The sequence below is a fragment of the Prionailurus bengalensis genome, chromosome C1, assembly GCF_016509475.1.
Source record: "Prionailurus bengalensis isolate Pbe53 chromosome C1, Fcat_Pben_1.1_paternal_pri, whole genome shotgun sequence".
In the NCBI taxonomy this organism is placed as follows: Eukaryota; Metazoa; Chordata; class Mammalia; order Carnivora; family Felidae; genus Prionailurus; species Prionailurus bengalensis.
Genome location: NC_057345.1, coordinates 1,381,728 through 1,407,234, shown reverse-complemented (window position 1 = coordinate 1,407,234; position 25,507 = coordinate 1,381,728). Strand labels below are relative to the sequence as shown.

The window sequence follows — 25,507 nt, the reverse complement described above, 5'->3', positions numbered from 1 at the left end:
GCATACTTAGACAGCACAGATATAAATGGCGGCGGTTAACGTAACGGGCAGGATGATAATTACACCAACGACATCTCGAAAAGTCATTTCGTTGTGTTATTTCTCTGCGTGATTAATGATTCCGTGCCTGCTTGATAGACTTCGTTTATTCAAACCAGGATACGTTCTGTGCACAAACCAGCCAGCAGGCCCATTAACCCCCGCGCCCCTCCCCTGCCGGCTCCCAAGTCCCGGAGGAAGGGGAAGGCAGAGGAGAGAGTTGAGTGGCTTTGGGGGAGGAACTTTCCAAACTTTCCCCTTCCTTCCTCCCTCCCTCTGTCCTTCCTTCTTTTGTCCTTCCTTCCTTCCTCCCTCCTTCCCTCCCTCCTTCCTCACTTCCCCCTCCCTCCGTTCTTCCTTCCATCCTTCCCTCCTTTCCTCCCCCCCTCCTCACTTCCCCCCCCTCCCTTCTTCCTTCCTCCCTCCCTCCTTCCTTCCTTCCTTCCTTCCCTCCCCCCTTCATCCCCCACCTGTCAGGTACCTGCTGGACAACTGTAGCCCAACCTTGCTCTTCGGGAGCCAACATCCCAAGGAAAAAAGCCAACATCAGGCAAGCACACTGTGCCAGGTGGCAAAGCAGATGAGGCGGCAGGGGGGAAGAGGGAGCTGCTTTAGATGCAGGGGTCGGGGGGGAGGGGTGGTCAGGGAAGGTCTCTGTAAGGAGGGACGATTGAGCCCAGACCTGAAAGAAGCGAGAGAGGAAGTGTCAGGGAAGAGGAGCAGGCAGTGCAAAGGCCCTGGGGCAGGACGGGCTCCTGGAGGAACCGGTGGGGTTGGGGACCTCAAGGGAGCCAGGACGGCTGGGCTGAGTGACCGGCGGGGGCGGGGGCAGTCCCATGGGCAGGAGCTGTTAGTTCAGGAGAGCCCCAGAAGCCTCCTTGATAAAAACACCTGATGAAGAGCCGTCTCCACTGGCGCCTAAACCGAGGCTTCACCCACAACAGCGCCCCTGACGCAGAGACGGCCCTCGGCCAACCGCCAGCCCTGTAATTGAGACTGAAACACGCAGAGTGACAGGTGGGCGGGTGGGTGAGGGGAAGGTGGGGGCACCCCTCCCCCGTTGCATTATTGATGGGGAGGAGCCGCCCCGTGACAGGTGTGGCCTCCGCCTGCCAGGCCGAGGGACGAGGGACGGGGCCAGGCCTGGGGGTGGTGCCCCGAGAGGAGGAAGCCCCAGGAGGAGAGGGCCTCCCCGCAGGCTCCAGGCTCCAGAGGACGCCGACACCCCCTGCATCTTGCCTGTTTGGCCGCAGGGACGAGAAGCTGAAATTTCATCTGGTGACGACCAGGTCCCCACCCACTGCCGTCCCCGGATCCCTGCCGCCGTCCAGCCACTGTGGCCACAGGTAAGCCCCTCAGGGTGAAGTAGGGGCTGCTCAGAGTCCCGAGGGCGTCCTGAGCCTGGCAGCCGGGGGGGCCCCCGGGTGGCTCACACGCCCCCGGACAGCACCCCGGGGCTCACGGGATGCTGGATGGATTCTGAGCCCAGAGAAAGAACCGGAGCCTCGAATGGCCGCCCGGCCAGGAAGCAGCCCTGAGCGAGCCCAGAGTCACCTGTTAGGGGCCCAGGAGCACCCTGCCCACCCGCCTGACACGAGGCGAAAGCCACAGAACTGTGAGGTCAATCCCAAGGCCACAACCAGCAGTCCGCATCCCTAAACCACTTCTGCTTCCAACTTCCCTGCCATGCTTCTGCTCACACCGAAGAAAATTCTGGTGACGGGGCTCAGGGCTCCCTTTCCAGCTGGTGGGTCTTTATCCCCGAGTCGGCCATGACCGGGACGGCATCCAGAGCGGGGACCACGCGCCCCCGCGGGGGGTCACGACATGGGTGCCCGTGTCCCTCGGAGCTGCCACTCCGTGGCTGTTTCAGGGACAGCAAAGAGTCCTGCAGGAGACCCCCTCCCTCCCTCCCTCTCCGGGCCGGGTCTGATAAGCCCGGGGCGCCTCTGGCGACCGGGAGGGACAGCCCCTGCGGCCCCTGTTCCCACCAGGCTCGTGATCCACACAGCGCTTGTGGGCTCCTCACCGCGAAACCCCGTTTCCCCTAAAGCTGGGGATGAGCCGTGGCCTCCCCTCAAAGACGCCACCTGTCTTGTCCTGTCCTGTTCTAGAGGACACAGCGGCACAAGGGCTCCACCTGACGCTGGTCAGGGGTCAGCTTCCTGTCGAATTCAGGTCAGCCCACGCATACATGACACCTGCTCACGGTCCTGCCTCCTGAGCACCCCCCCCCCCAGTGGCAGGAGGCAGGGGCCCTGGGCTTATCTGCCAAGTGTATGGCTCTGAGGCCGGGGGGCCGTGGCCACGGCTCGTGGTCCACTGAGATCACCGGGATCGTCTGGCCTGCGCCTGCAGGCGTGCGGGCTCCATGTGCAGGGCGGAGAGGCAGGGGGCCCATCAGAGCTGACGTGCTGGTGAAAGGCCTGCCGCCTGTGCGCCCCGGGCCCCGCACGGCCCCATGTGGCGGCCCCACTCTATTATGGCTTTTGCCTAATTAGGGTAATTTAAGTGAGAGTAATCAAAGCGACGGGAGAGCTCTTCATAAACTGTCACCACCGCGTTCGTTCGCGGCTCGGGGGCTCTGCCCTTGTGAAAGTCGGGGGGACGGGGCCCTGCCAGCCACGCCCCCCCCCCCCGCCCGCCCACCGCACATCTGGATCCCAGACTCTGCCTCTGCCCGTGGTGCCCTCCCTAATGGGCCGAGAGGCCACATCCCAGGAGCGGGATCCCCGGGAAGGACGTCGGAGATGCGACGGCCTCCACTCCCAGGTCCCCCACCGCCCTGCCTCATGGCACCTGTGTCGCCCCCCCACTCCGCCAGAGGCACCCCCGCCTGTTTCCCTGAGCCCCGCAGAGGAACCTGGGTTTACCTGGCATCTGAGCAACCTGAACTGGGAGGGGCCTCGCCCAAAGCAAGAGGATCTCTCCAGGGACATGCAAATCACAGACTCCCCCCCCCCTCCTCCCTCCACCAGCCACCTGGGCAGGGCTCAACATCTCAGAGCCTTGCTGCTACCTCCTGTGGGGTAGGGACAGCAGGAGGCAGTGGGGGTTCCTAAAAATAGCACCTTCCTCAGCTGCAGTCAGGTTGACCCTGGGCCAGCAGGCTGAGGTCGCTGCTCCTTACAGCCGCTGGACCTCTCCCCAAGCAAGGGCAGGCCCTCTGCTCAGCACGGGTTGTCTGGGCCGGACCCAGGAAGTCAGCAGAAAGGGGCTGCATGTGCAGATAAGGGTCCACCTGCAGGGTGTTGGGAACAGCCCGCGGGAACACCCACAGGAGCCCACGTGGAGGGGGTGGCCCAAGAGCCGGCTTCCACGAAAGCAACCCGCGGGAAGAGGGGCCGGTGGGGAAGGGGCCCCGAGGCAGCCAAGGCAGAGTTCTGGGCGGCCAGGCCTCAGGCTCTTCTCCGCAGAGCTCCCTCCTCCTCGGTGAGGACGGTGAGGATGCGGTGAGTGCTGGTCCCGGTCCCCAGTGGCCCGAGCCCCACCTCCCGCAAACTCGGGGTTCTCTGCTCGGAGGCTGCCCAGCCCCTGGCCCTGCAGGGCCGCTCAGCCCTCCTCCCCCCGGACCCTTCCCGGGCCAGGGCCTGGGGGCGTGGCGGGGGTCCGGGGCGGGGCCGAGGGCGGGGCCAGGGCCTGGGGCGGGCGGTGTCTGGGGTGGAGCGAGGGCCCAGGGCGGGGCCAGGGCCTGGGGGCGGGGCGGGGCGGGGCGCGCCCGGCAGCTGGGGGCGCCGCTGAGCAGCCGGGACGCCGGGTGTTGACTTTCTCCCGGGAAACGGACCCGGCGACGCAGCCCCCCCCCCCACCCCTCCATGAGGCTGCGCGCGCCCCGCTCAGCCTCGGAGCACAGGCGAGTGTGTGTGTCTGCGTGCACAGGCGGGTGCGAGTGAGCGTGTGTGCATGCGTGTGTGCCTGGGTGAGTGTGCGTGCGTGTGTTCTGTGTCGCAGGGTGCTTGTGCGGGTGTCCGTGTGTTGGACAGCGTGTATTGGGTGGGGCTTGTGTGCAGGCGCTCTGGGACCCGAGAGAGAATGTCCCCGAGTACTGTCCTTAGAACTTCAGGTCGGGTTTGGCAAGGGAGGGAGGGGACTGGCAGGGGCTAGTCCCTGGGAACCGACCTCAGAACTGACCCCCTGGCCTGGGCCACCGAGGCTCCCCACCCCCACCCAGGAGCCAGGCAAGTGCCCCTCACCTCCCCAGCTGCCCAGGGCACCCACGTGGAATGGTGGACCGGGAGGTGGGCAGAGGTGTGGCCCTGAGTTTGGGCGGGTCTCTGCAGAGTCAGACAGCTGAGAAGGTGGCCCCTGTGACCAGGACAGGGAGGGGGTCGGGTGTTCCACCTTCCTGAGGGGTCCTCCGCCTGGGTGGGGGGGAGGCAAGGGCCTAGAGTCCCTGACCCCGCAGGCCCTGACACTGGGGTCTCAGTGGGGAGGGTTGCGGACTAACCACACAACCCCCCCCCCCCCACCCTAGGTGCCCGTGAGGACCGGACACGGGCCCTTCGTGGGCACTGCGTGATGTCGGCCCAAGAGCTCGTGGCCTGCCTCTGCCGGGAGGGAGACCGGCACCTGGCCCTGGGAGAGCCCCCGTTGGCCACCGCCTTCTACCTGGCTGCCTTCAGCTGCCACGCCCCCTCGGCCGTGCGGAGCGTCCGTGCTGCCCTGGCGGAGGCACGCGGGGCGCCGGTGGTGGCCACGCTTGAGGCCTGGTGCCGGGGCGACAGCCAGATCCCGCCCATCCACTGGGACGGTATGGCGGTTGTGTCCCTCACGGGGACCCTGGCCTCCGCGTTCCTGGCCGCCCTCTGCCCGGACCACCCGGCCACGGTCCTGCACTCCCTGGCCGGCCTGCTGGCACACGGGCACCACGAGGAAGTGGTGCGGCGCTGTGGCAGCCTGCTGGATGCCCACGGCCAGCAGGCCCTGGAGCTACAGCTGACCCGCGCCCTGGCCCGCGTCCTGTCCGGGCTGCAGGCGGGCGCGGGCGCGGTCGACTATCTGCAGGCCTTTGCCTCGAACGCAGACCGGACCGTGGCTTTCGTTCGAACCCACCAGAAGCCCTACCTCCCCGTGCTGATCGGCACCCTCCAGGACTACATCTCAGGGCGCCGGGAGGCAGAGGACGGCACCGGCCTGCAGGAGACCGCCTGCCGGGGACTCCTGGCAGCCCTGGACCCCGGGGGCACCTGGAGCCACGCCCTGTCACCGGAAGCCCTGCTGCGCAGCGGCAGGTATGAGGACTGCCGGGCAGCGTGCAGCCGGGCCCTGGAGTCTGACCTGGTGGGCAGCGGCCCCCAAGGTAAGAGTGTGACTCTTGTCCCCTACGTGCCGGGTGGAAGTCGCCCAGCCAAGCCTTCACAGCATGCTTCAGGGCTGGTTACGGTGCAGTGGCGGGGGGGGGGGGGGGGGGGGGGGGGGGGGGGGGGGGGGCGGGGGGTGTTCCCGGAGTGAGGACAGCACAGTGACCAGATGGACAAGCCCCTGCCCTTACAAAGCTCCCAAGAAAAGGAACAAATAAAAAATGTGCTTAGAAAAATGGACCGTGCAAGGTGCCACTCTGGCTGGGTGGTCAGCGGGGGGCTTCTTGGAGGAGGTATCATTTGAGTTAATACTGAAGGGTGCCAGGCAGCAGAAAACAGAACATGGCAGGTCCCTAAGAGAGACAGAACTTGGGGTGTCCGTGCCACTGAATGGAGCCGTAGTAACCGTCAGGGGGCAGGAGCAGAGGGAGAAGGGAGGCCCTGAAGAGATAGCTGTGGCTCAGCCCTGCTGGCCCTGAAAGGACTTTGGACTTTACCCCCAGAGCAGCAAGGAACCATAGAAGAGTTTTAAACTACGGAGAGATGTGCTCTCGGCTGCATTTCTAGTTTCTTCTGTCTGCCGTGTGCAGAATGTGCCGAGGGAGCCAGAGTGATCACAGAAGACGCTAAGAGGCTGGGAGGCTGGGAGGAGGACCAGGCTGGGGGAAGGACTAGGGTAGGAGGAGGACCAGGTTAGAAGGAGGATCAGATCGGGAGGAGGACCGGGAGCAGATGGGAAAGGGGGCCATGGGGGACTTAGGCACCCCCAGTTTGAGATACTGCTCCTCTCTGGTCCGTTTACTGGGTCCTCCTCTGGTGGGGGGCTGGGACAGAGCGTGGGTCAGTGGGTGAAGTCCCAGGAGCCCCACACCACCCCACCACAAACCCTCTAAGATCCTTCCCGGCCGCGCGGCCTCTCCCACCCTTCCCCATGTGCACGTGGGGCTGGTGGCTGCACTGGCCTCTGAAGCTCACTGTTGCGGTTCAGTGAAAATATGTGTCCAACCTTTAAAATGGTGTCACCCATTAAGTACTCAAAAACATGTCCCCTTGTGCCAGTCATGTGGACATGTCATTCGGCGGCTGAGCACATGAGCCTTAAGATGAGAGGGAGCTTGGTTTTAGGAAGAGGTTTCAGAATCCAACACACAAAGAAGGGGTTCAGAGTTAAGGGTCTAGACAGGGAGACGGGGGCAGCCGGGCACCTAGAGATGGGGAAAGGCAGTGCCAGCCGCCTTCCCCTGAACGCTAGGTGGGCAAACCCGTTTTAAGGTTTGACGTGCATCCTCACCGAATGCACACAGCAAGCGTCGGGGGTGATCCAGCCACACCCCCGGGGCCGTGAAGTTAGACCAGTGAGCCACGGGGGCACACGGAGAGGGAGGCTCCACCAGGCCACCACCAAGGCCCCGGGCCTGGGAGTGAGGCCACCTTACACCTTCCTGCCCAGGCAAGCCACCAGATGACTGTAGACGTGAGGGAGCCCAGGTGAGATCACCAGAACTGCCCACCTCCACCCAAGTAGCCCAAACTGAGAATGAATCATGGGCTCTTCTGGTTGTTGAAACGGTCATTGTTTTAAGCCACTAAGTTTCGGGGTAGTTTGTCACACAACAGTAGTAACCAATACAATTGCCGACTCACGGCAACAGTCTTTGATGCGAGTTTCAGCCAAAACTCAGTGAAATAATAGAGGAGTTACAATTTCACGTGTCCACGATCATATTATTCACTGCCTTCATTAATGGAAGGAGAGTGTATGATCGTCGCAAGGAACTCAGGAAAAGCAGCTTGGAATATTTTTAACACAATTTTGACAAATTTACGCAAAGACTAGAAGGGAACGTCCTTCGCTGAGAAAGATGCTATCAACACCTGACCCAAATGCCAACTTAACGGTTGGGAGAAGTCTTCCGTTTAACGTCAAGAATGTGGTGGCTCCCCGCCTCCCCTGGGTCCATGATTGTACTAGAGATACTAGCCAATGCAACAAGATAAAAATAAATAAATGTCGGACTAGAAAGGAAGAAACAACGTTATTCCAGACAATGTGATTAGCTACGCAGAAAGCCAACAGATACAGCAAAAAGGTATTAGGTATAGGGACAGATTAGCTACGTAGAAAGCCAACAGATACAGCAAAAAGGTATTAGGTATAGGGACAGAATTTAAATGGAGGTACAGAAAGCACTTACATGTATAGACACGAGCAACAAACATAAACTTTATCATTTGAAAATATACCCCTGACTGTAGCAACGGAAAATAATTGGTTTCAAAGAGCTGTAAAACTTTGTGGAGAAAATTATAAAACTTTATTTAAAAACAATAAAGAATACCCATATAAGTAGATATCCAATGTCCATTGTTAGAAAGGGTTGGTATTACAATAGAAAGGGTTGGTATTACAAAAAACAATAGCAGACAAGACAAAGAAGAAGAAGAAGGGGAAGGAGACGAGCAGGAGGTGGGGGGGAGAGGGGGAGGGGAGAGAGAAGGAGAAAACGGAGTGGAAGACAGTGGTATAAAGATTTCCCCTACCAGTCGATACAAGGCTATACTAACCAATACCAAAGGTTACTGACTTCAGGGACAGATGGAAAGGGCAACAAAACAAATTCGAAAGGCCAGACACAGACCTGTGGGCATCCAGAAGTTAATATGTGAGAGTGAGCCTCACAGGTCTATAGGGAAAGACGACGACCATTATTTAGCGGATGCTGCTGATTCTGCAAAAAAATAAAAATAAAAATAAAAATAAATCAATTCCAGGTGGATTATGTGATAGCTATGTTGTAGAGTTTCCAAAGGAAAATGTAAGAGAATGCCACTCTGATTTCTGTGGATAGCTGGACTTCTTAAGACACAGAAAGTGGAAACAAAGGGAAATTTGTTGTGTTTGATTAAATTTAAGATTTTAAGCTTCCATTTTGCCCACAACTAGAGGAAATTAAAGGAAAATCGACATCCGAGAGAAAATATTTGCAAAATATACAATGGGCAAAAGATGACTACTTAGAGTATTTGGAGAATTCCTACATATCAATAAGAAAAAACATTCAATATGAGAATCGGCAAAAGCATTTCCCATAAGAGAAAACACAGATGGCAGAGAAATATGAAAAATGTTCGCCATCATGGTAATGAGATGAATGCAAATTAAAACAATGAGATACCACTCTCCACCCACCCCATTGGAGAAAATAATTAAGATTGTAAAAATTGGCCTCGCTAGTAATCAGGAAAATTAAGATTAAAGCAACAGTGGAATAGCATTTATATCCCCCCATATTGTCGAAATGTTTAAGTCTCACAATAGAAGCGTCTGGCTTCCATAATGGTGGACTCGCTTGACTGCACTGTGTCCCACAGGTAACAGTGATCAAATTCGGCCAAAATATAAAATGCAATCCTTTGAAGGCACTGAACGGTGACCAAATGCACACCATGCGAGAGGCACAGGCTTGCAGCTTTTTGCCAAAGGAAGCCCCCTCCGTCCACGTGTTAGCCAAGTAAAACAGGAAGCTGCCATTGTACTGGCTTGAGAGGTTGCAGGACAGAGTTCAGGCTGAGAAAAGTGGCTGGAAAGCTTAGAAGGAAAGTCCTGAAGAGGGGGGAGCCACAGAGGGGGTTAGACCCCAAATCTGTGTATTAAATCCACTTGAATCCCTGATGGGCCACCAAACTGCGCATCCGTGTGAGAGACCGGGTGGTCTGAAAGAGCAGCTGCTGGGAGCTTCAAGGACTCACCAGAGATTTTAGCTGGGCCCAGCAAAGAGAAGATGGAACCTGGGGGTTGATCCTGTCCACTGTAACTGCCTGCTGACACAAAATCCCCTTCGGAGGAACATAACTGAATCCAGAGTCTCTACAAAACACCAACCGGACATGCAAAGAAACTGGGAAATGAAATGGAAGCCACAGTCAGGAGACAAAGAAGTCAATAGAAACTGAGCCCAAGATGATCCAGGTGCTGAACTTAGCAGACTAAGGACTTGAAAGGAACTATTCCAGATCGATTCAAGAACCAAAGGAAAATACGGTTACAATGAATGAACAGATGTGGAATCTGAGCCAGTAAATGGACACTGGTTTTAAAAAGAATGAAACGGAGATTCTAGATTTGAAAAATGCAGAGCGTATTGGAGAAAGCAGAAGAGTCAGTCAAGTTGAAGATAGAAATTATCCGGTATGAAGAACACGAGAAAAATGAGCAGAATCTTGGTGACGTGTGGGACAGTGTCTGGAAGTCTGATTGGGTAACTGGAGCCTCAGAAGAACAGAGAACACACTTCCACGTGGGTAAATAGGTAGCAGATCCCCACGGGTCCCAAGGGCTCTCTGCCTACCGCAACTCCCTAGGACGTGAAGTATTATAAAACTCAGGCATAGAATGGTTTTGTTCAGGAACAAGTAAAGGACAGGAAAGGCCCAAAGCATCCTACTTTGCCACCAAGACTAGACACGGTGACCTTGTTGGTTGGTTGATCTCAGGGTGCGAGATTTTTCTTTTTTTTTTAATTTTTTTTTTTACATTTATTTATTTTTGATAGAGAGAAACAGAGCATGAGTGGGGGAGGGTCAGAGAGAGAGGGAGACACAGAATCCGAAGCGGGCTCCAGGCTCCGAGCTGTCAACACAGAGCCCGATGTGGGGCTGAGCCAAAGTCAGAGGCTCAACTGACTGAGCCACCCAGGCGCCTCCAGTGTAGACCATTTTTAACCCCATTATAAAGCAGAAAAGGAAACTGAGGCACAGCGAGATTCGGTAAATGGCCCAAGGCCCCCACTGTGTAAGCAGCACTGGGTGTATCCATCCTCTACTCGCTGGACCTGACCCCGGGCTGGCTCCAGAGGGAGGCGCTGGGTCCCAACCCAGCCCAAAGGAGGCCAGCAGCAGAATGCTGAAGTTCCAGCCATCCCCTACCAAGGTCACAGGGTCAAGAACCTCAGCATTGACCCCGGGGGGTGGCCTGATCCCAGAGAGGGAACTCAATCCCCAAATCCATCGTTAAAAAGTAAAGAAGTTTTCTAACTAAATTTCCCCGTGGGCTGAGCGGTGAGACTGGCTTTGAACCCGCGGGCAGAGAACACTGCCCGACAGGCACCCCGGCTGTCCCGCCGGACTCTGCCCTGTCACTAACGGTCCATCTTCGGGATGCGATGTCCTGGGCTACTGGGACACTTTCAGGAGATGCCACGAGGTGCTCCAGAGGGTCCAAAGCGCCGCACGGTCGGGGGCTATAGGTGACACCCCGGAGGATGTGGCCCAACAGGCAGGCCCAGTGCCTCTGTTTCTCTCCCCAGGTGAGCGTCTGGCCGCCCTGCTGGTCACCCGCGCGGCCGCGGCCTTATTCCTGGACGGTGGGGCCCGGGACCTGCTTCGGGACCTGCACGAGGCCTTCCGCCAGAGCCCCTCGGGGGCGCGGAGGCAGTTCGAGGCGGTGCTCTCCGCTGGGGACCGAGAGCGCGTGCGGGCCCGGGCGCAGGAGGCGGCGGATGTGGGCTTCGCCCACTTCCAGGAGGCCGTGCGGGGCCGCGCTGAGCTCCGCGAAAACTCGGGCCGCGAGCTGCTGGCCCCGGTGACCCGCGCGCTCCGTGTCCTGCTGCGCATTGCGCCGCCCGGGGAGCGCCCGGCCCTGGGCGCTCGCTTGGCTGAGTGCCTCCTGCTGGCCGGGGACACGGCGGGCTCCCGGACGCTGTGCGAGCGCTGGCTGCGGCCTGCGCGCCCCGGGGACCGCGCGGACCGCGCCGGGGACCGAGCACCCCTGTTGGCGCTGCGGGGCTTCTGCGCGCTGCACGCCGGCGACGCGCGGCGCGCCCGGGAGGACTTCCAGGAGGTGGTGGAGCACGGAACACCGCACCTGGGCAGCTGCGTGCGCGCGCTGTGCGGCCGAGGGCTGCTGCGCGTGCTGACCGGTAGCGCGTTCTTGGGCGCGCTGGACTATGTCACCGCCAGCCGGCTGCAACCCGAGGAGGCCTTGCTCGTCGCCAAGGCCTACGTACCCTGGAACCAGCGGGGCCTGCTGCTGACCGTGCTGCGGGAGGAGGGCCGCAAGATGCTGCAGCGGAGGCCAGACCTGGGACACATGGGCGCACCGGGCCGCCTGAGGAGGGCCGCCGAGATGCACAGCCCCGCCGCGCAGGAAGGGTAAAAACTAGCCAGGTGCACCCCCCGGGGGCTGCTGCTTCTTTCTGGTCTCCTGCGAGGTAGCTAGGGTTTGTGCGTCTTCCCATTTTACGGATGAGTAAACTGAGGCAGGAAGCAGCCGCGGGCGGGGTGGGGGGGGGGGTCCCTAAATCACGGATGGCAGCTTCAGCGCGGAGCCCAGCCGGGTCTTAGGACTCTCACTCTCAAACGATGTGATGCTTTGTGGGCCTTATGGCCCTAGAAATTTAAGAACTCAAAAATGGGAATGGGAATGTACGACTTGCCCACCACCGCACCGATAACGTTCCCTTCTAGTTGTTTCTCCGGTGCACACACAAAATGGAATTCACCAGAGTGTGTGCTCTGTGTGCAATTTTTAGCCCACTGCTTTTTATTCAGCAGCTCCTGAACGTTTCCTTGGCCCCTAGATTCCTTCTGGGGCAGCTGGATAGCGCGCCCCGGGAACACTCCCCGCGCGTTCCCAGAGCTTTTGCCCTTTGCTATGACGCAACCATCTCCACGATGCTTCTTCCGCCGAGAATGCGCGCGGAGGTGGGGTTTCTGAGTCCGGGCGCCCGGCCCCCTGGGAGGCCCTTGAGCCCAGGAGCCGCCTGCCTGCCCGTTCAGCCCCACACCCCCGCCCCGATGTTTGTTTTGCAGATGTTTTGCGGGTTTGTTCAGTCGGTGGGTGAATCTGCAGCTGTTTTGACTTGCGGTTCTCTGTTTGCTGAGAGGGGGCGGGAACGTGTGTCCGCAAAGCTAAGAGCACGGAGCTGGGAGCCTCCTGGGGGGGCAGGGAGTGTTTGAGGTCAGCTCCACTGCCACGCCACGTGTGTGAGGGGCCTTCTGGCAGGAACCAGGCCTCTGTAGCCGGGTGGGAAGGGAGGTGCGCGGACCAGGTGCCGGGGGTAGAACTTGCCCGTGGCCCGCCTCCCTGGGCAGGTGAAAGGGGCACAGCTCTCCTCCGCTACTCTCTCCACAGCGACGCCCACGGCGTGTACCAGCTGGCCATGCTCCTCACGGAGCTGGACAGGGGAGACGAGGCTTCGGGCCTCCTGGGGGCCGATGCCCTGTACCGCCTGGGCCGCCTGGACGACGCCCACAAGGCCCTGCTGGTGGCCCTCTCCCAGAGGCCCCGGGCGGCCCCCGTGCTGGCAAGACTGGCCTTGCTGCAGCTGAGGAGGGGATTTTTCCATGACGCCCACCAGGTGAGGGGGCCCCACTGGGCCACAGCCCCCTGGAGGGCACCAGGCCCTCTGGCCTCACTCTGCAACCCTCAGCCTGGACTCCGGAGCGGGCAGAACTTGTCCCAGCCCCGGGCTCTGCCGTCTCCGGCAAGGCGCCTCGCCTCTGTGACCCTCAGTCTCTTCATCCGTGCCCTGGTCTTACGGGTTTTTGCTGAACAGCTAGAGCAGGTGCCCCAGGGCCCAGCAGGTCTCCGGCATGTAGTAGGTGCCTCATAGTTGCTTTCGTTGTGTTATGAAGGAAAAGGGCCAAGAGTCAGGTGTAGACGGAGCTTCATCCCAAGTCTTCCAAGTGAACTAGGCTTGGAGGTGACCCTGCTCAGGGAGGAGGATGGCAGAGGTGCCGCTGGCCCCGCCTCTCTCCGACACCGCTCTGCTCCCAGGAAGAGCAGGACTTCACCTCCCTCAGGTGGCATGAGGGCTTCCCGTTGGAACCGGGGTCCGAGGTCATGTTCCAGGGGAAGGTGTCAGGCTTTGGGTCAGACATTCGGGTTCCCTGTCTCCCTGCGCTGCGCCACGCGGGTGGGCGGGGAGGATGCCCGGGACCTTCCGCTCTGGGACCTGGGTCTTCAGCGAGCGGCCGGCAGGGGCAGCAGCGGGTCTCTCTGTGGGACCGAGCGGCTCTGAGAGCCGCGGCCACGCCCACCCGGGTCTCGCTCCGCCCGGAACGGGCTCCGGTCCCAGGGCATTTGCTCCTCGCCTTCCGAAGGACTCCGGTGCCCTCTGTCCCCTTAGGACTTGAGAGCCCCCTTTCCCCGCGCTTCCCGTTTGGACCTGCAGCGTGTGGGCCTCCGTGGCTCGGAGGAGGAGGTGCGGCTCGGGGACACTGGGACCCCCGCCCCCACGCGCGAGCAGCCCAGCGCGTCCCCCGCTTCCCGGCGCTCGGCGCTCTCGGGAGCCCGGGACGGCCGACCCCGCCCGGGAGCCGGTCCCCTTAGCCCCGCCCCCTAGCCCCGCCCCTGGAGGCTCCCGCTCGTGGGCCACGCCCCTGCCCCCCTGCGAGGGGACCTGGGGGTGGAGGGGTCTGGGCATCCGGCGCAGGGGGGAGGGGGCACCCGGTGACTGCCCTGCCCTGCAGCTGGTGAAGAAAGTGGTCCAGTCCGGGGACACGGCCTGCCTCCAGCCCACCCTGGACGTCTTCAGCCACGAGGACCGGCAGCTGCTGCGGGGTCACTGCCACGCTAGGGCCCTGGCCATCCTGCGGGCGCGGCCCAGCGGGGCCGAGGGCGCGGCCCACACCAGGGAGGCCATCGCCTACCTCTCTCTGGCCATCTTCGCTGCAGGTAGGAGCTGCCCGCCCGCCCCGGGGTTCCCATCCTGTGCCGGGTACGTAGGGGCAAGATGAGCCACGCGGGGGTAGGGGGTCAGAGACCTGAGGGATCCGAGCACGCTCTCGGTTCACGCCTTGCCCTAGCCCCTAGCCGTCCAGGCGAGCATGCTAAAAAGCCTGGGAGACCGGCCAGACCGGCTGGGACCTGAGCTGGGACCCCCAACACACACACCCTGGGCCCTGGGTAGGGCCCCCAACACACACACCCTGGGTAGGAGGGAATAAGGCCATTCCCCCAGCTTGGCCCCCTGCCTCCAACCGGGAAGAGTCCTGGCCCCCTTCAGCCCTTCCTGGAAACAGTGGGGGTGTGTCTGTAGGAGTGAGCCTGCTGTCACCTTCTGCCCAGCCAGCGCCATCCTGGGCGACGGGGCCTCTTGGAGTGGGGCCTTCTCGATGCGGTGGCATAGGGCGCGCATGCTGGAGGGGAGAGGCTTCCCCAAGGACGCGCCTCAAATTCCTGGGGTGCGTAGAGATTCAAAGTGCGGACTTTGGATCAGGTGGTCAGGTGGATTCCTGGCTCTGCACTTACCAAGCATCGTTTTCATCTTCTCAAAGTGGGTGATGGAGACGCCGGGGTGAGGGGCCGGGGTGGTGAGGATTGGACGGCAGGGCTCACGGCCTGCACGCACTAGTGGGGAAGGGGACGTGAGCCAGAGCATCCTGCAGGGCCCGGTGTGCTGTTCTCTGTGCCCATCGCTGGACAGACGACCAGAGGGAGTGGTGGTGGTCTCCTTGGGGAGGGGCCCAAGAACTCAGAGCACTCCTCCCTACCCACCTGGCACCTTCCCATTTCCAGCTGTTCCAGCCCCAAGGACCCGTCTGCCTCCGGGACCCTCGGCTGGCCTCACCTCAGATGCAGCCCCGGTGCCCCCTCCTCTTGGGACCCCTGTCGGACTGTCCACCAGCCCTCCCAGATGCCACCCTTATGGCTGGGCTCCCTGTGCCCCACAGCCAGTGCCCCCAGGTCAACCCAGACACAAGATCGTGTCTTGGTGCCCAGGGGTCCGTGAGCTCCCCACGGTGGCCCCGAAGCTGGTGCGCCCCTGCCCTGCCCCACTGCTGGGCACCAGCAGATGCTGGATGGGGGCAGATGCTGTACCCCGCCCAGGCCCAACAGCAGCCACGTCCTGATGCCACAACCCCCTTCCTCCAGGGAGTCAAGCAGTGGAGTCCCTGCTCATCCGGGCCCACTGTTATGGGCTCCTGGGCCAGAAGAAGACCGCCATGTTTGACTTCAATTCAGTGCTGCGGGCTGAGCCGAAGAACGTGCAGGCTCTGTGCGGTCGGGCGCTTCTGGCCCTGGCCCTGGACCGGCAGAAGGTATCAGGCCCTCCCCTCCCCGCCTGGGACTGGGCAAGCGGGGTTAGGGGAACAGTGCTTTAGGGGAGGGCCACCCGGGAGGAACCGGGACACCGCTTTCCTTCTCGGGCCCAAGGGGAGAGGGAGCAGGGCCAGACCGTCCTGAGCGTGAGACGCCCCTTAAAACTCCTCCTGCACGGGGGCTCCCGGGACACTCATCATCACGTCCCGTCATCCCAGGTTTCAGGAAGTCTGTCCCTTTCATCTGAAGAGTCCCCGTGCCTCCCAGCCTCAGTGAGCACAGGATGTGCAAGCCCTCGGGGCTACTAGACTCCCCCCCCTTCAGCTTAACATAACAAGACCGCAGCTGCCTTCTTGGGAACCACCCCGAGCTGTCTGCACAGAGCCCAAGGATTCGGGTGGTCAGCATGCAGGGACAGAGATGGGAGGGGACGCCCTGGCAGACCCAGGACAGGGGCTTTTCCCAGAGAAAACCTGCACGCAGGCAGCCACAGCTGAACAGCCCTGGACAACGGCACCTCTCAGCCCGGTGATTGAAGCTGGGTGGCCGCCCTGAGGCGCCGCAGCCCAGAGGTGACCTGCCTGCCAGGGTTCCTAACTGTGTAAGGGCCGTGTGCTCGGAGGCAAGGGGAGATGGTCCCAGACGCTGAGTTGAGAGCCTCTAGAGACGGTGCTGGCGTCTGCCCCTCGGGAGTCCTGAGTCTCCCGCAAGGGCGCTGGCAGCCTGGCTTCCGTTCCAGCCTGTGGTGGGCTCTTCCGCAGTGTGCCCTCCCTGGTGCCAGCCATCCCTCCCTTTCCGGAACCCCAGCATCCTGGCCGCAGCTCCCCATGCTCTGCTCTGTGCCGCTCGCCGGCCAGGCCGTCCTATCGTGCAAAGCCAGCAACCCGGCTACGTGCCCCTTCTGGCATGGCGAGCGCCCAGGCCCTGGGAGAACACTTGACAAACGCCCGCGGGGACGCCTTCTGCCCCCGCTCTCCCCACAGGAGGCCGTGGACGACATCCTCTTGGCTCTGAAGCTTGATGCGAGGACAGCGGTCCCTGAGATCCGCTCTCTGAAGCCAGAGGCCCAGGCCCTCGTCACCCGGGGCCTCTCCTCCCGCTGCCGGGCCCTCCTGAGCCAGGCGTCGGCCGCCGGGGCCCCCCTCAGCGACGAGGACGCCCAGGGCCTCATTGCGGCCGGGGAGGCGCTGGTCGAAATCGATGACGGGCAGCCGGGCTGGTACATCCTGCTGGCGGACGTGCTCACGGCAGCGGGTACGCTCAGCCCGGGTTCGGGGCACTCGGGTGTCCGGCTCCCGTCACTCCTGGTGCTGTTCTGTAAAATAAAAGCGTTCGGCGCCTCCTGGGGTCCCTTCCACCCCAGACCTCGGCCCTGTGACCCGGTCCCCGCGTGGGGCCTGGGGTGTAAGCGTCCAGAGCTCTCAGTCACCACCACGGCCCCCTGCAGGGAGGAGAAACAAAGGAGCGGTTTGGGTTTTCACGGAAGCAGCTCGCCCACGCGGGGCAAAATCCTGAAGTTGTTCGAGCACTAACGTGAAAGGGGACAGCTCTCTGCAGCCTGCCTTTCCCTGGCCTGTCACTGTCCCCCCCAAGCCTGTGAGGTGCCCTCCTCAAGGCCTAGACTGCCCTGCAGTAGAGTATAAATTCCTGCGAGTGCTCAGGAGGGACCCTCCAGGTGACCACTGTGAGGCTCAGAGCCATGCCAGGGGCTCTCGTGACCCCACCCCCACCCCAAGTGGGGAGGATCGGGCCAACAGGGAAGCTGCGACTGGCACGGTGTCGGCGTCTCCTGTTCCCCGAGCCGAGCCCCTCCATCGTCTGGCCTCTCCCTGGGCCGGCACTGAGCAAGAGAGGCTGTGGCCAGCTTCCCACCTCTCTCTCCCGTCCCCCGTCCCCGCCCCACCGTGACGGTCCATCCCCGATCGCTGACAGGCAGCTACGAGGAGGCTGGCGCCTGCCTGCAGAAAGCCCCGCGGGCCACCCCCCTGTCGGCGGCGGCCCGGGCCCGGTGGGGCCTGCTCCAGCTCAAGAAGGGAGACGTGCCAGCCGCCGCGCGGGATCTTCAGTGCCTGGCAGAGGCGGACGCCCAGGAACTCAGCTTCCTGCTGCAACTCCTAGAGGCCTCGGAGCGGCAGAGCCTCACCCAGGTGCGCCCCACGGAGCCCCCGCCTGGCGCCCCGGCCCCTCACCCCGGGCGGCTCTGCCCTCCCCGTCTGCCTGACTTCAGTTGCGGTGGGGGGGTGGGGATGGGATGGGGACACAAGCCAGTCTGGCCAGCGACCCCAGCAACCTCCCTCGTATGCATGAGACATATGAGCCACAAGTGACAGGGCCGGGGAGAGAGAGGGGACCCCTCGTCGGAGCCGGCCGAGCCAGCCAGGAGCAGCGGCCCTCGCAGGAAGCCCGCTCCAACCCCAAGTCAGGGAAAGAGTGGCACGTCCCTCCCAGTGAGAGCGTGGCAGGAAGGCGGGCTCCTGCAGGCCGGGAGCTGACGGGGCACCGCGGCGGGGCGGCGGGCTGGGGTCAGCGCCTCCGGCTGGCTGACTTTCCGTTCGCTGTCTAGTCGACCAGAAGACACCGAGCGCCTTCCAGCAGCGCTGTGGGCCTCGTCTCTCAGGGGAGGCAGCGGGAGGGTTCACTCTCGAGAGTACCGGGATTGAAAAGACCCTGAGACAGGGCCGTGGGGTTAACAAGGTGGCACTGGAGGCGAAACCATGAGGGGACAGACAGGCCAAGGCCAAGGCGTGGAGGTAGGAAAGCGTTCAGAAAGTTCACAAAAACCACAAAACGGGTGGTCAGTGCAGCTCGTGTGGATGGAGGAGGAGGGGGTTGGGGGAGCGTGAGAGGCTTCAGGGCCGAGGGCTAGTGGGGGCCAGTCTGACGGAAGAGCCAGCGGGGCGGGGGCAGAGGGAAGGGGCTGCCCCATCCACAGGCTGGGGGCAGGAGCCCTGGCAGGGAGGTCGGCGGGGAGACGCTGGGCTGGCTGCGAGCAGACCCCCGGAAGTGGCTGAATTGCACCTGTGGGGAGGGGAGGGACGTGAAGGGACCGCCCGGAAGGGGAGGCCAAAAGCACAAGCGGACCAGAGTCCGAGGGACTACCAATTCAAGCGTCCTGCGACCTGGGGCAGGTACCCCACGTCCTCACGCCTGCTGTGCCCAGGACTCTAGTGGGTTCTAGTTCTCGGGGTCCCGCAGCAGAACGGAAACCCTACCGGGGGCTTCAGCCAGGGGGCTTAAGAGAGGAAGTGGCTGCAGAGGCATTAGGGGTGGAAACAGCGAAGAGACGCAGAACGAGCTGCCACCTGGGGGGGGGGGGAGGAGGGGTCCCGTCTTCAGGACCTGGAGCCCCCAGGGAATCTGAGACGGGTCTGGCGGGGGTCTCAGCACGGAGGAGACTGGTCTGGGCCGGTTCGTAGGAGGGAGCTGGGTGGTCTCTGGGCTCCCCTGAGGGGTCTGGGGGGAGGGTGTCTCTGAGATGGGAGGAGGGGGGACGGGAAGGGGTGTCCGACTCCCTGGCGGGGATGGTGCCAGGCGGGAACGGGATGGGATCTCCGAGCGGGAAGGGGGTCCGGGAGAGGGGCTCCGAGCGGGAAAAGGATGGGGGGGAGGGGCTCTCCGAGCAGGAAGGGGATGGGGGGTCTCCGAGCGGGAAGGGTGTCCAGCGGAGGGTCTCCGAGCGGGAACAGGGGGCGCAGAGGGACGGCCGGCAGGCTGCTTGCGGCTCCGGGGCGCAGACCGCCCGGATGAGCGTCTGCGCGACGCTGGGCCGACGCGGAAGTGACCCCGAGAGGTGGAGCCAGCTTCCGGCGCGCGCCCCGACCCCCGGCGACCCGGCGCCTGCTCCGCAGCGGCCCCTGTCGGCCGCCCGGACCTGAGCCTCGAGGTTCCCGGCAGGTGCCGCCTCCCGCGGGCTCGCGCCCCCGGGCTGCCGGGAAGGCGGCGCCCGGGCAGCGTCGCTCGGACCCCGGGCCCCGGGCCGGGCCGCCCCCTCCCAGGCCGACGGCGTCCGTGCGGGCCCCGCGATGCTCGGCGCCTCTTCGGGAGGCCGGCTCGGCTGCACCCCGCCGCGGGGCGGAGGGAGAGGGGCGGCGGGAAAGGCCGGCCCCGGGGGCGCCGTGTTCTCCAGCGGCAGCCGCTGTGGGTTCCTGGGAGAGGGGTTCATCCCAGGGGGCGCTGGGGGAGCCGGAGCGCGTGGGGGCAGGCTTTGAGAGTGGGCTTCATCGGCACCCACGCCGGCTCAGAAAGTGAGCCGGATGGGGGGGGTGGGGGGGGCCTCAATCTCCAGCCGGCCCCTCCCCCAGCCCCCGCTGTACCGGGGGAGGGGGGGAGGGGGCAGGGCTAGGTTGGACGGTGCCCGCTGACCTCTGGCCCCGCCCTCCTCACGACACCACTGCCAGTCCCGGGGGCGGGGCAAGCACAGTGAACCCAGCACCCCCCCCCCCCACCGGAGGTCACGGTGGCCGATAAGGGAGCAAATGCAGTAGTTTCTCCGCGTTAAGTCTGGCTCTGCAGGAGCGGCTCGTGGACCGGAGGGAGAAACCCACCAATGCTCAGCGGCCGCCTTCCTGACCTCGGGCAGAGGAGGGGGCTCGGGGACGGAGCTGGGCAGAGGCGGTGCCCGCGAGGGTCCTCAGGGCCAGCGCAGCCGCGGGAAGGTGGGCAGTGTGGGATCCGTGGGCCCGTCGTCGTCGGGAAGGTGACCGCAGAGAGAGGCTGAGGCAGGGAGGAATGAGGGAGGAGTTCACCAGATGGCAGAACCAGTGGGGCTGTGAGGAAGGGGAGGACCAGTGAGGAGAAGGGAGTCCAGGGGGGACCCCTCTGGGCGGGGTTGCAAGGTGGAGGGAGGGCTTGCAGCCTATGTCCCCTCCCCTGTACTTCCCCTCCTGAAGCTGCCAGCCAGAGCGCTCTGGCAGGTCAGGAGCAGAGGCCAGGCGTGTGGGGCTGGTGAGGGGCCCGCAGCTTCCTGGACCGACCCGCCCTGTGTCCCTCTGTCCCCTCTGTGCAGGCTGCAGCCCGGGAAGCCCACGCCCTCCTGAACTCAGGGCAGCCGGGGCGAGCGCTGGGCTACTGCTCGCTGGCCGTCCTCGCGGGAGGCAGCGATGCCCGTCACCTGCGCCTGAGGGCCACCTGTCTGGCTGAGCTGCAGGAGTTTGAGCGGGCACTCGAGGACCTGGACCGTGTGCTCCGGGAGGATGGGAGGGACGGTGGCCTCCCGACGCAGGTGGAGGATTTGTGCTCCCGGGGACGCCTGCTGCTGAGCCTGGGAGATGAGGCCAGGGCCACGGGCGCCTTCACCCGGGCCCTCGAGCTGGCGCCCGCGCTGGCCCAGAGCAGCCTGTGGGAGCGGCCAGGCCGGGACCCCACTGCCCAAGTGTTCCTGCATCAGGCCCAGACCTTGATGGAGGAGCAGCGCTATGCAGAGGCCTGGACAGCCGCGGAGAATGGCCTCCTGGTAGACCCCGAGCACGGTGGCCTGAAGAGGCTGAAGGCGAGGGTCCGGAGGGAGGCCTCCTTGGGCTGCCGGCTCCACTGACCCCGTGCTCTCCGGGCCCGGGGCACGGGTCGCCCTGTCGCCCCCCGCCTGGGGCTCCTGAGCAGCAGGATACCGTGGGCCTCACCCATGTAGATCAGACCCAGCTGGGAAGTGAGAGTCTACAGGATCACCACGTTTCAGGTTAGCGAGAAAACGTTCGCGGTAGCGTATGGATAGTATTACGTCATCGCAAGATAACAAAGCTGGAAGTTAATTTTGTAAAGTTCCCTGCGGGTGACACAGCTCTCGGATCCGAGAGGAGACCATATCTGAAACCAAAGGACGTTGAAAAACTAATCCTGACAAAACGTGTGTGGAGAAGCAGCTGCCGGAGGTAGTCAGAGCAGTGCCCCGGGAAGGGGCAGGCCCCAAGGAGGTTACTAAGCAACGAAAAGAAAACAAAGTACGTGTTCCATTCAAGGAGTCAGAAAAAGACAGCAAAACAAGGGAAGTCAGGAGCTAGGAATCAAGGACAAAAGCAGAAGTTAATAAATTAGGAACAGAAGGATAGAAGAATCGATAACCCTAAAACACGGTTTCTCAAAAATAAAGCAGGTGAACCAACAGCTAACTTAGCGAGAAAGCCCAGGGTCCCTCCGCTGGGCCGCCCTGCTGCTGTCGACTCCAAAGGTCTTTAAAGTCGTTCATGCCAAGAAAAAGAAGAAAAGCTTTCAAGTTCGTCGTTGAGGAAAGCATAATCTCAACCCAAAGAACGCTACGAACCAATTGAATTACCAGTTCCAGAATCCTAAATGTCATGCTCGGCTCGGCAGCACACGAACTGAAATTGGAACGAGACAGATTAGCGTGGCCCCTGCACGCACTTGTCTTGCAAAAATCCTAAATATCAACAAGCCCAAGTCCAGAGGCGCGTTCACACTACACCTCGAGCAACGTACACAGCAATACGAAGACGGTTCAAGGTGGGGGATGCTACGGTCTGTCGTAGTAACCGGGCTACGGGGACACAAGTCCCGTGGCCCTTCTTGGGGGCTGCAGGGGGCAGGGTGTATGGTCACACTGGACAGATCCTACGCCTTTGGATTCCTTCTGTTGTACTCGGGAAGTTCTGGCATCTCGTCTTCCTTCACTAGAGATCACGAGTGAGGCTTGCCCTCAGCCACGGGGACTGGCAAAACCACCGGGCACACCGTCTCCAGCGTCTGGGGGCGGGGGGGGCGTGCCCACGGCCTTAGCGCCGACCCAGCCCAGAGCTGTGTTCCCTCCGCCGTGGCCTAACACCCTCAGACTCCGTTCCCACGCAGAATTCCCAGGGTCCCCTGTGTGAATTAGCGCAATCATGCAATTATCGGGGCGCATATGCTATTTCCTCCAGGATTAGACATGGTACCCGCCCCCTCCCCCAGGATGCTGAGATCAGACCCCATTTATGGGTCTAGAGTCCCTGGGTGAAGGAGGGGGTCATGGAGGTTGAAGAGAATGAGCATCCTTCTTTCTGGGCCCCTGACCCCCATGAGGCTCTCAGGGTCGATGATGAAAACAAGGCTCGTCTCCTCCCACACGAAGATGGGCTGCACCCCTGGAAAGGGGCTCGGGGACTTGGGGTTCAAAGTTCTCAGCTTCATCTGAGCCCCCTTCCTACTTCCAGGGCCGCATCCCTTCGCAATCAGCGCCCCGATTTCTCACAAGAAAGTTGCCGTGTCTGTAAATGCGACCAACTTTGTAATTACACGGCTCACGGGATTACCCGTCACGTTTGACATTTAGCAGCACTGGCCCGTGCTCGTAACCGCGTCCTCTCAGGGCCGCCATGGAGCCCCCTGACTCCCGGGCTATGACCTGAGCTGGTCATTTTCTTCCTGTGTGTGCTCCGGGACACTCAGGAGAGCCCACCCCCTGCCACAGTCCCTGCGGCCACCATCACTGCAGGAACGGCCACGCGCCACAGCGCCTGGGCTCCCACGCCCCCTGATTCAGTGGGTGCGTCACAACCACCACCACGGTGACCGCTCCATCACCATCAGTCGTGAAGCCCCTGCACACCGCAAGTCTCCCTTCCCGACGAGCCTGGCCGTGCAGACAGGCCCAAGGACACGACCGAGCCAGGCCCCAGATCTGTCTTTGTGGGTCTGGTGGCAGGGACCACTCTTGGTACCAATTTACCTATCAGTCAGGGTCCACTCGAGACGGAAACCACACCAGTGATCGCAATGGAGAGGGTTTAATATAAAGAATCGCTAATTAGCTAAGAAGGTGGCAGTTATGTAACGGGCAGAACCCTAGGGACCGTGGAAGCAGCAACCACAGAGTTCAAGACGGACGAGCAGCCTCTCCGAACAGGCTGCCGTCTGTCACCCACAACCCCCGCTGGGTGACCGAGCTCCCCTGTGCATGCCCCATGCCCCGTGTGCTATTTGCCGACCACACCTTTGCGCCTGGCACAGACCATCCGTTCTCTCAGACTCTGTGACGGCTCTTCTAGGTGAGGGGACTGGCTTGGTGGCTCAGTGACAGAGACCAGGGGCAGTCAGAAGCCAGCCCCTTCCCTCCTGTGCGGGGGACCCAAGGCCTGTTGTCAGGAAGCAGCTGTCAGGGAGGGTGTGGGGGTGCTCCCACAGGCCGGGCTCTCACCGGAGCTTTGTGAGTGCTCCGGGAATGTCCTCAACTTCCTCCAGCCCGATTGTCTTCTCTGAGCAGGGCGCCTCGCGCCTGTCCACAGCACGGGTGGGCAGACCCGCGGGGAGATCCGATCCCTGCCCTGCAGAGGCCCAGAGACACCTGCCAGGTGGGGCCGGGCTTCGTGCAGAGAACAGGAACCGCCCCAGACGATCCTGCCCGAGAGCAGGGGTGGCGACAGTCAAGGGCAGGTCTTAGACCTGCCCTCGTCCCAGGGCCGATGAGGGAGGTGGTGCCCACCCCCCCCCATGGGAGCCTGGGTCTCCAACCCCCCATCTCCCATCGTTTGCCCAAGATGCAGGCAGGGGTGAGCAGGGAGCCCCCACTGACCCCCGAGCTCACCTAGGAAAAAGGCTTAAATCCACCCTCCAGACTGTCCTGGGCACGATAAGATGGGGGCTGGGACTCTGCACCCAGGACCTGGCCGGGCTGGGGGTCTGTAGCTCCCTGCCCTGTGGAGCCGTGGCTTCCCTTGGCTGCCAGGTACCCGAGCACCGCCTTGCCGGCCCCGCCAGATGGTGTCGGCCTCAGCACCACGCCCCGCTGGCCCCTGGCTCATAGCTTCTGGACGGCTGCAGACAGAACCCATGAACCGGCAGCTTGGGTGGGAACGGCGGGCTGGGCTCTGGCCAGCAGCCAGCGTCTGCATCCCGGCGGCCTTGGTGGCGGGGTAAGAGGTGGTACTCTGGCTGGACCGTGTCACCTGTGGGGTCCCCAGGGCCGTCATGCTCTGGGAAGGAGCTTCGAGCTGGCCGAGCTGGCCCCTGGCCCGCCTCAAGGCCCCTGGGATGGGCAGTCCCCCGGCGGCTCACCCCCCTGACCTTGACCTCGTGCCCTTCCAGGCCAGCAGCCCAGGTGCCCCAGGCTGCCGGCTCCTCGCTCTGCCTGGGTTTCCGGCCTTCAGATGGGGTGGGTGCCGGGAGACAGACCAGACAGGGGGGTGAGGAAAGCCTCGCCTGGGCAGTGGGGGTGGGGTCAGCTATCAGCCCCCCTCCCCCAGTGCTGCCCTCCTCCGGGGGGGGGGGGGGGGGCAAGCAGAGAGCTACCCCAAAAGGGTGTGACATCTCCCAGCAGGACCCAGCATGGGCGGCCCTGCCCAGACACCCTTCCAGCCCCAGGGGCCTGGGGGACCGCTTGTTCCGTGGGGTTCTGAAACAGGAGCAGAACCGTGCTGGCACCCGAGTGGGGCCCGAGGAACGGAAGCCTGGGTTGTGGCTGGACCTGCTCCACCCGGAGCCCCCGGCCTCCGTCAGCCGGCCGACTGGTTCACGCTCGGAAGCACTGGCGTGCCCCTGTCAAGTCCAGAAGCCTCTCCTGTTCCCCTAGCCAGGACCGACTGCCCCTCAAGAGTCCCCAGGGGCAGAGGGAGGCTGCTGAGTCCCAAGCTGGCGGAACGTGGGTGTCTCGGGTAGGGAGGTGGTGCTCCCTTTATACCTGGCGAGGCCCCCAGAACCCACCAATCTCACTGGAGACTAAGGGGCAGAGCCCCACGGCGGGGCCTTGGCAAACCCCACTGCCAGTGAGGGTCTCTGGTCCCCGCCTCGCAGGCAGGGCGGGGGGAGGGCCTGGCCTTCCTTCCCCGCAGCCCCCGCAGCCCCCTCAGGACGGTGGGGTCGAGGAGGGAGGAGGAAGCAGGACGCAGGGCCAGAGGCCTGCAAAGGGACCCTCGCTCGGCCAGGAGCTGCTCTCGGCCCCTCCCCCACACCAGACCCAGATGGAACCCCCTGCCGGTGAGTGGGAGATGGTCCCGCCTCCAGGGAACCCCCGCCTGCGTCACAAAGGAGGCCCGGAAGCCTCAGTGGAACCCCACCTGAAGCCACTGCTCTCCGGCCCTGGGAGCCCTCCCACCTGGCCCCAGCTCACGGGAGCTCTAGGCCAGCCCGACCCAGCCTTCTGAGACCTGCCCCTGGGACGCGGCCGCCCCCGAGTGACCTGAAGGTGAGCCGAGGGAGG

The 25,507-nt window shown here is 62.8% G+C and overlaps 2 protein-coding genes across 2 annotated transcripts in view; both read left to right on the top strand.

The window, feature by feature from the left end:
- Window positions 1-4,519: 4,519 nt before the first annotated feature.
- On the top strand, window positions 4,520-22,644 carry TTC34 (tetratricopeptide repeat domain 34). Its single transcript, XM_043573597.1, has 9 exons — window positions 4,520-5,338; window positions 10,646-11,489; window positions 12,472-12,697; window positions 13,812-14,016; window positions 15,217-15,383; window positions 16,368-16,638; window positions 17,317-17,531; window positions 20,390-21,126; window positions 21,277-22,644. The coding sequence occupies exons 1-8, from the start codon at window positions 4,558-4,560 to the stop codon at window positions 20,915-20,917; spliced, it is 3,237 nt and encodes a 1,078-aa protein (XP_043429532.1). The 5' UTR covers window positions 4,520-4,557; the 3' UTR covers window positions 20,918-21,126; window positions 21,277-22,644.
- A 104-nt stretch (window positions 22,645-22,748) lies between these two features.
- The window catches only part of MMEL1 (membrane metalloendopeptidase like 1), a 34,375-nt gene continuing 31,616 nt past the window's right edge, over window positions 22,749-25,507 (top strand). The window contains 1 exon segment of the mRNA XM_043573596.1: window positions 22,749-25,492. The gene's annotated coding sequence lies outside the window, so the exon portion shown is untranslated.

Bases quoted from the DNA above. Each gene is read 5' to 3' on its own strand.
- TTC34 (XM_043573597.1), top strand. From the start codon at position 4,558: ATGTCGGCCCAAGAGCTCGTGGCCTGCCTCTGCCGGGAGGGAGACCGG. The intron at 5,339-10,645 runs GTAAGAGTGTGA...TTCTCTCCCCAG, and splicing joins GGTGGGCAGCGGCCCCCAAG to GTGAGCGTCTGGCCGCCCTG. The intron at 14,017-15,216 runs GTAGGAGCTGCC...CCCTTCCTCCAG, and splicing joins TCTGGCCATCTTCGCTGCAG to GGAGTCAAGCAGTGGAGTCC.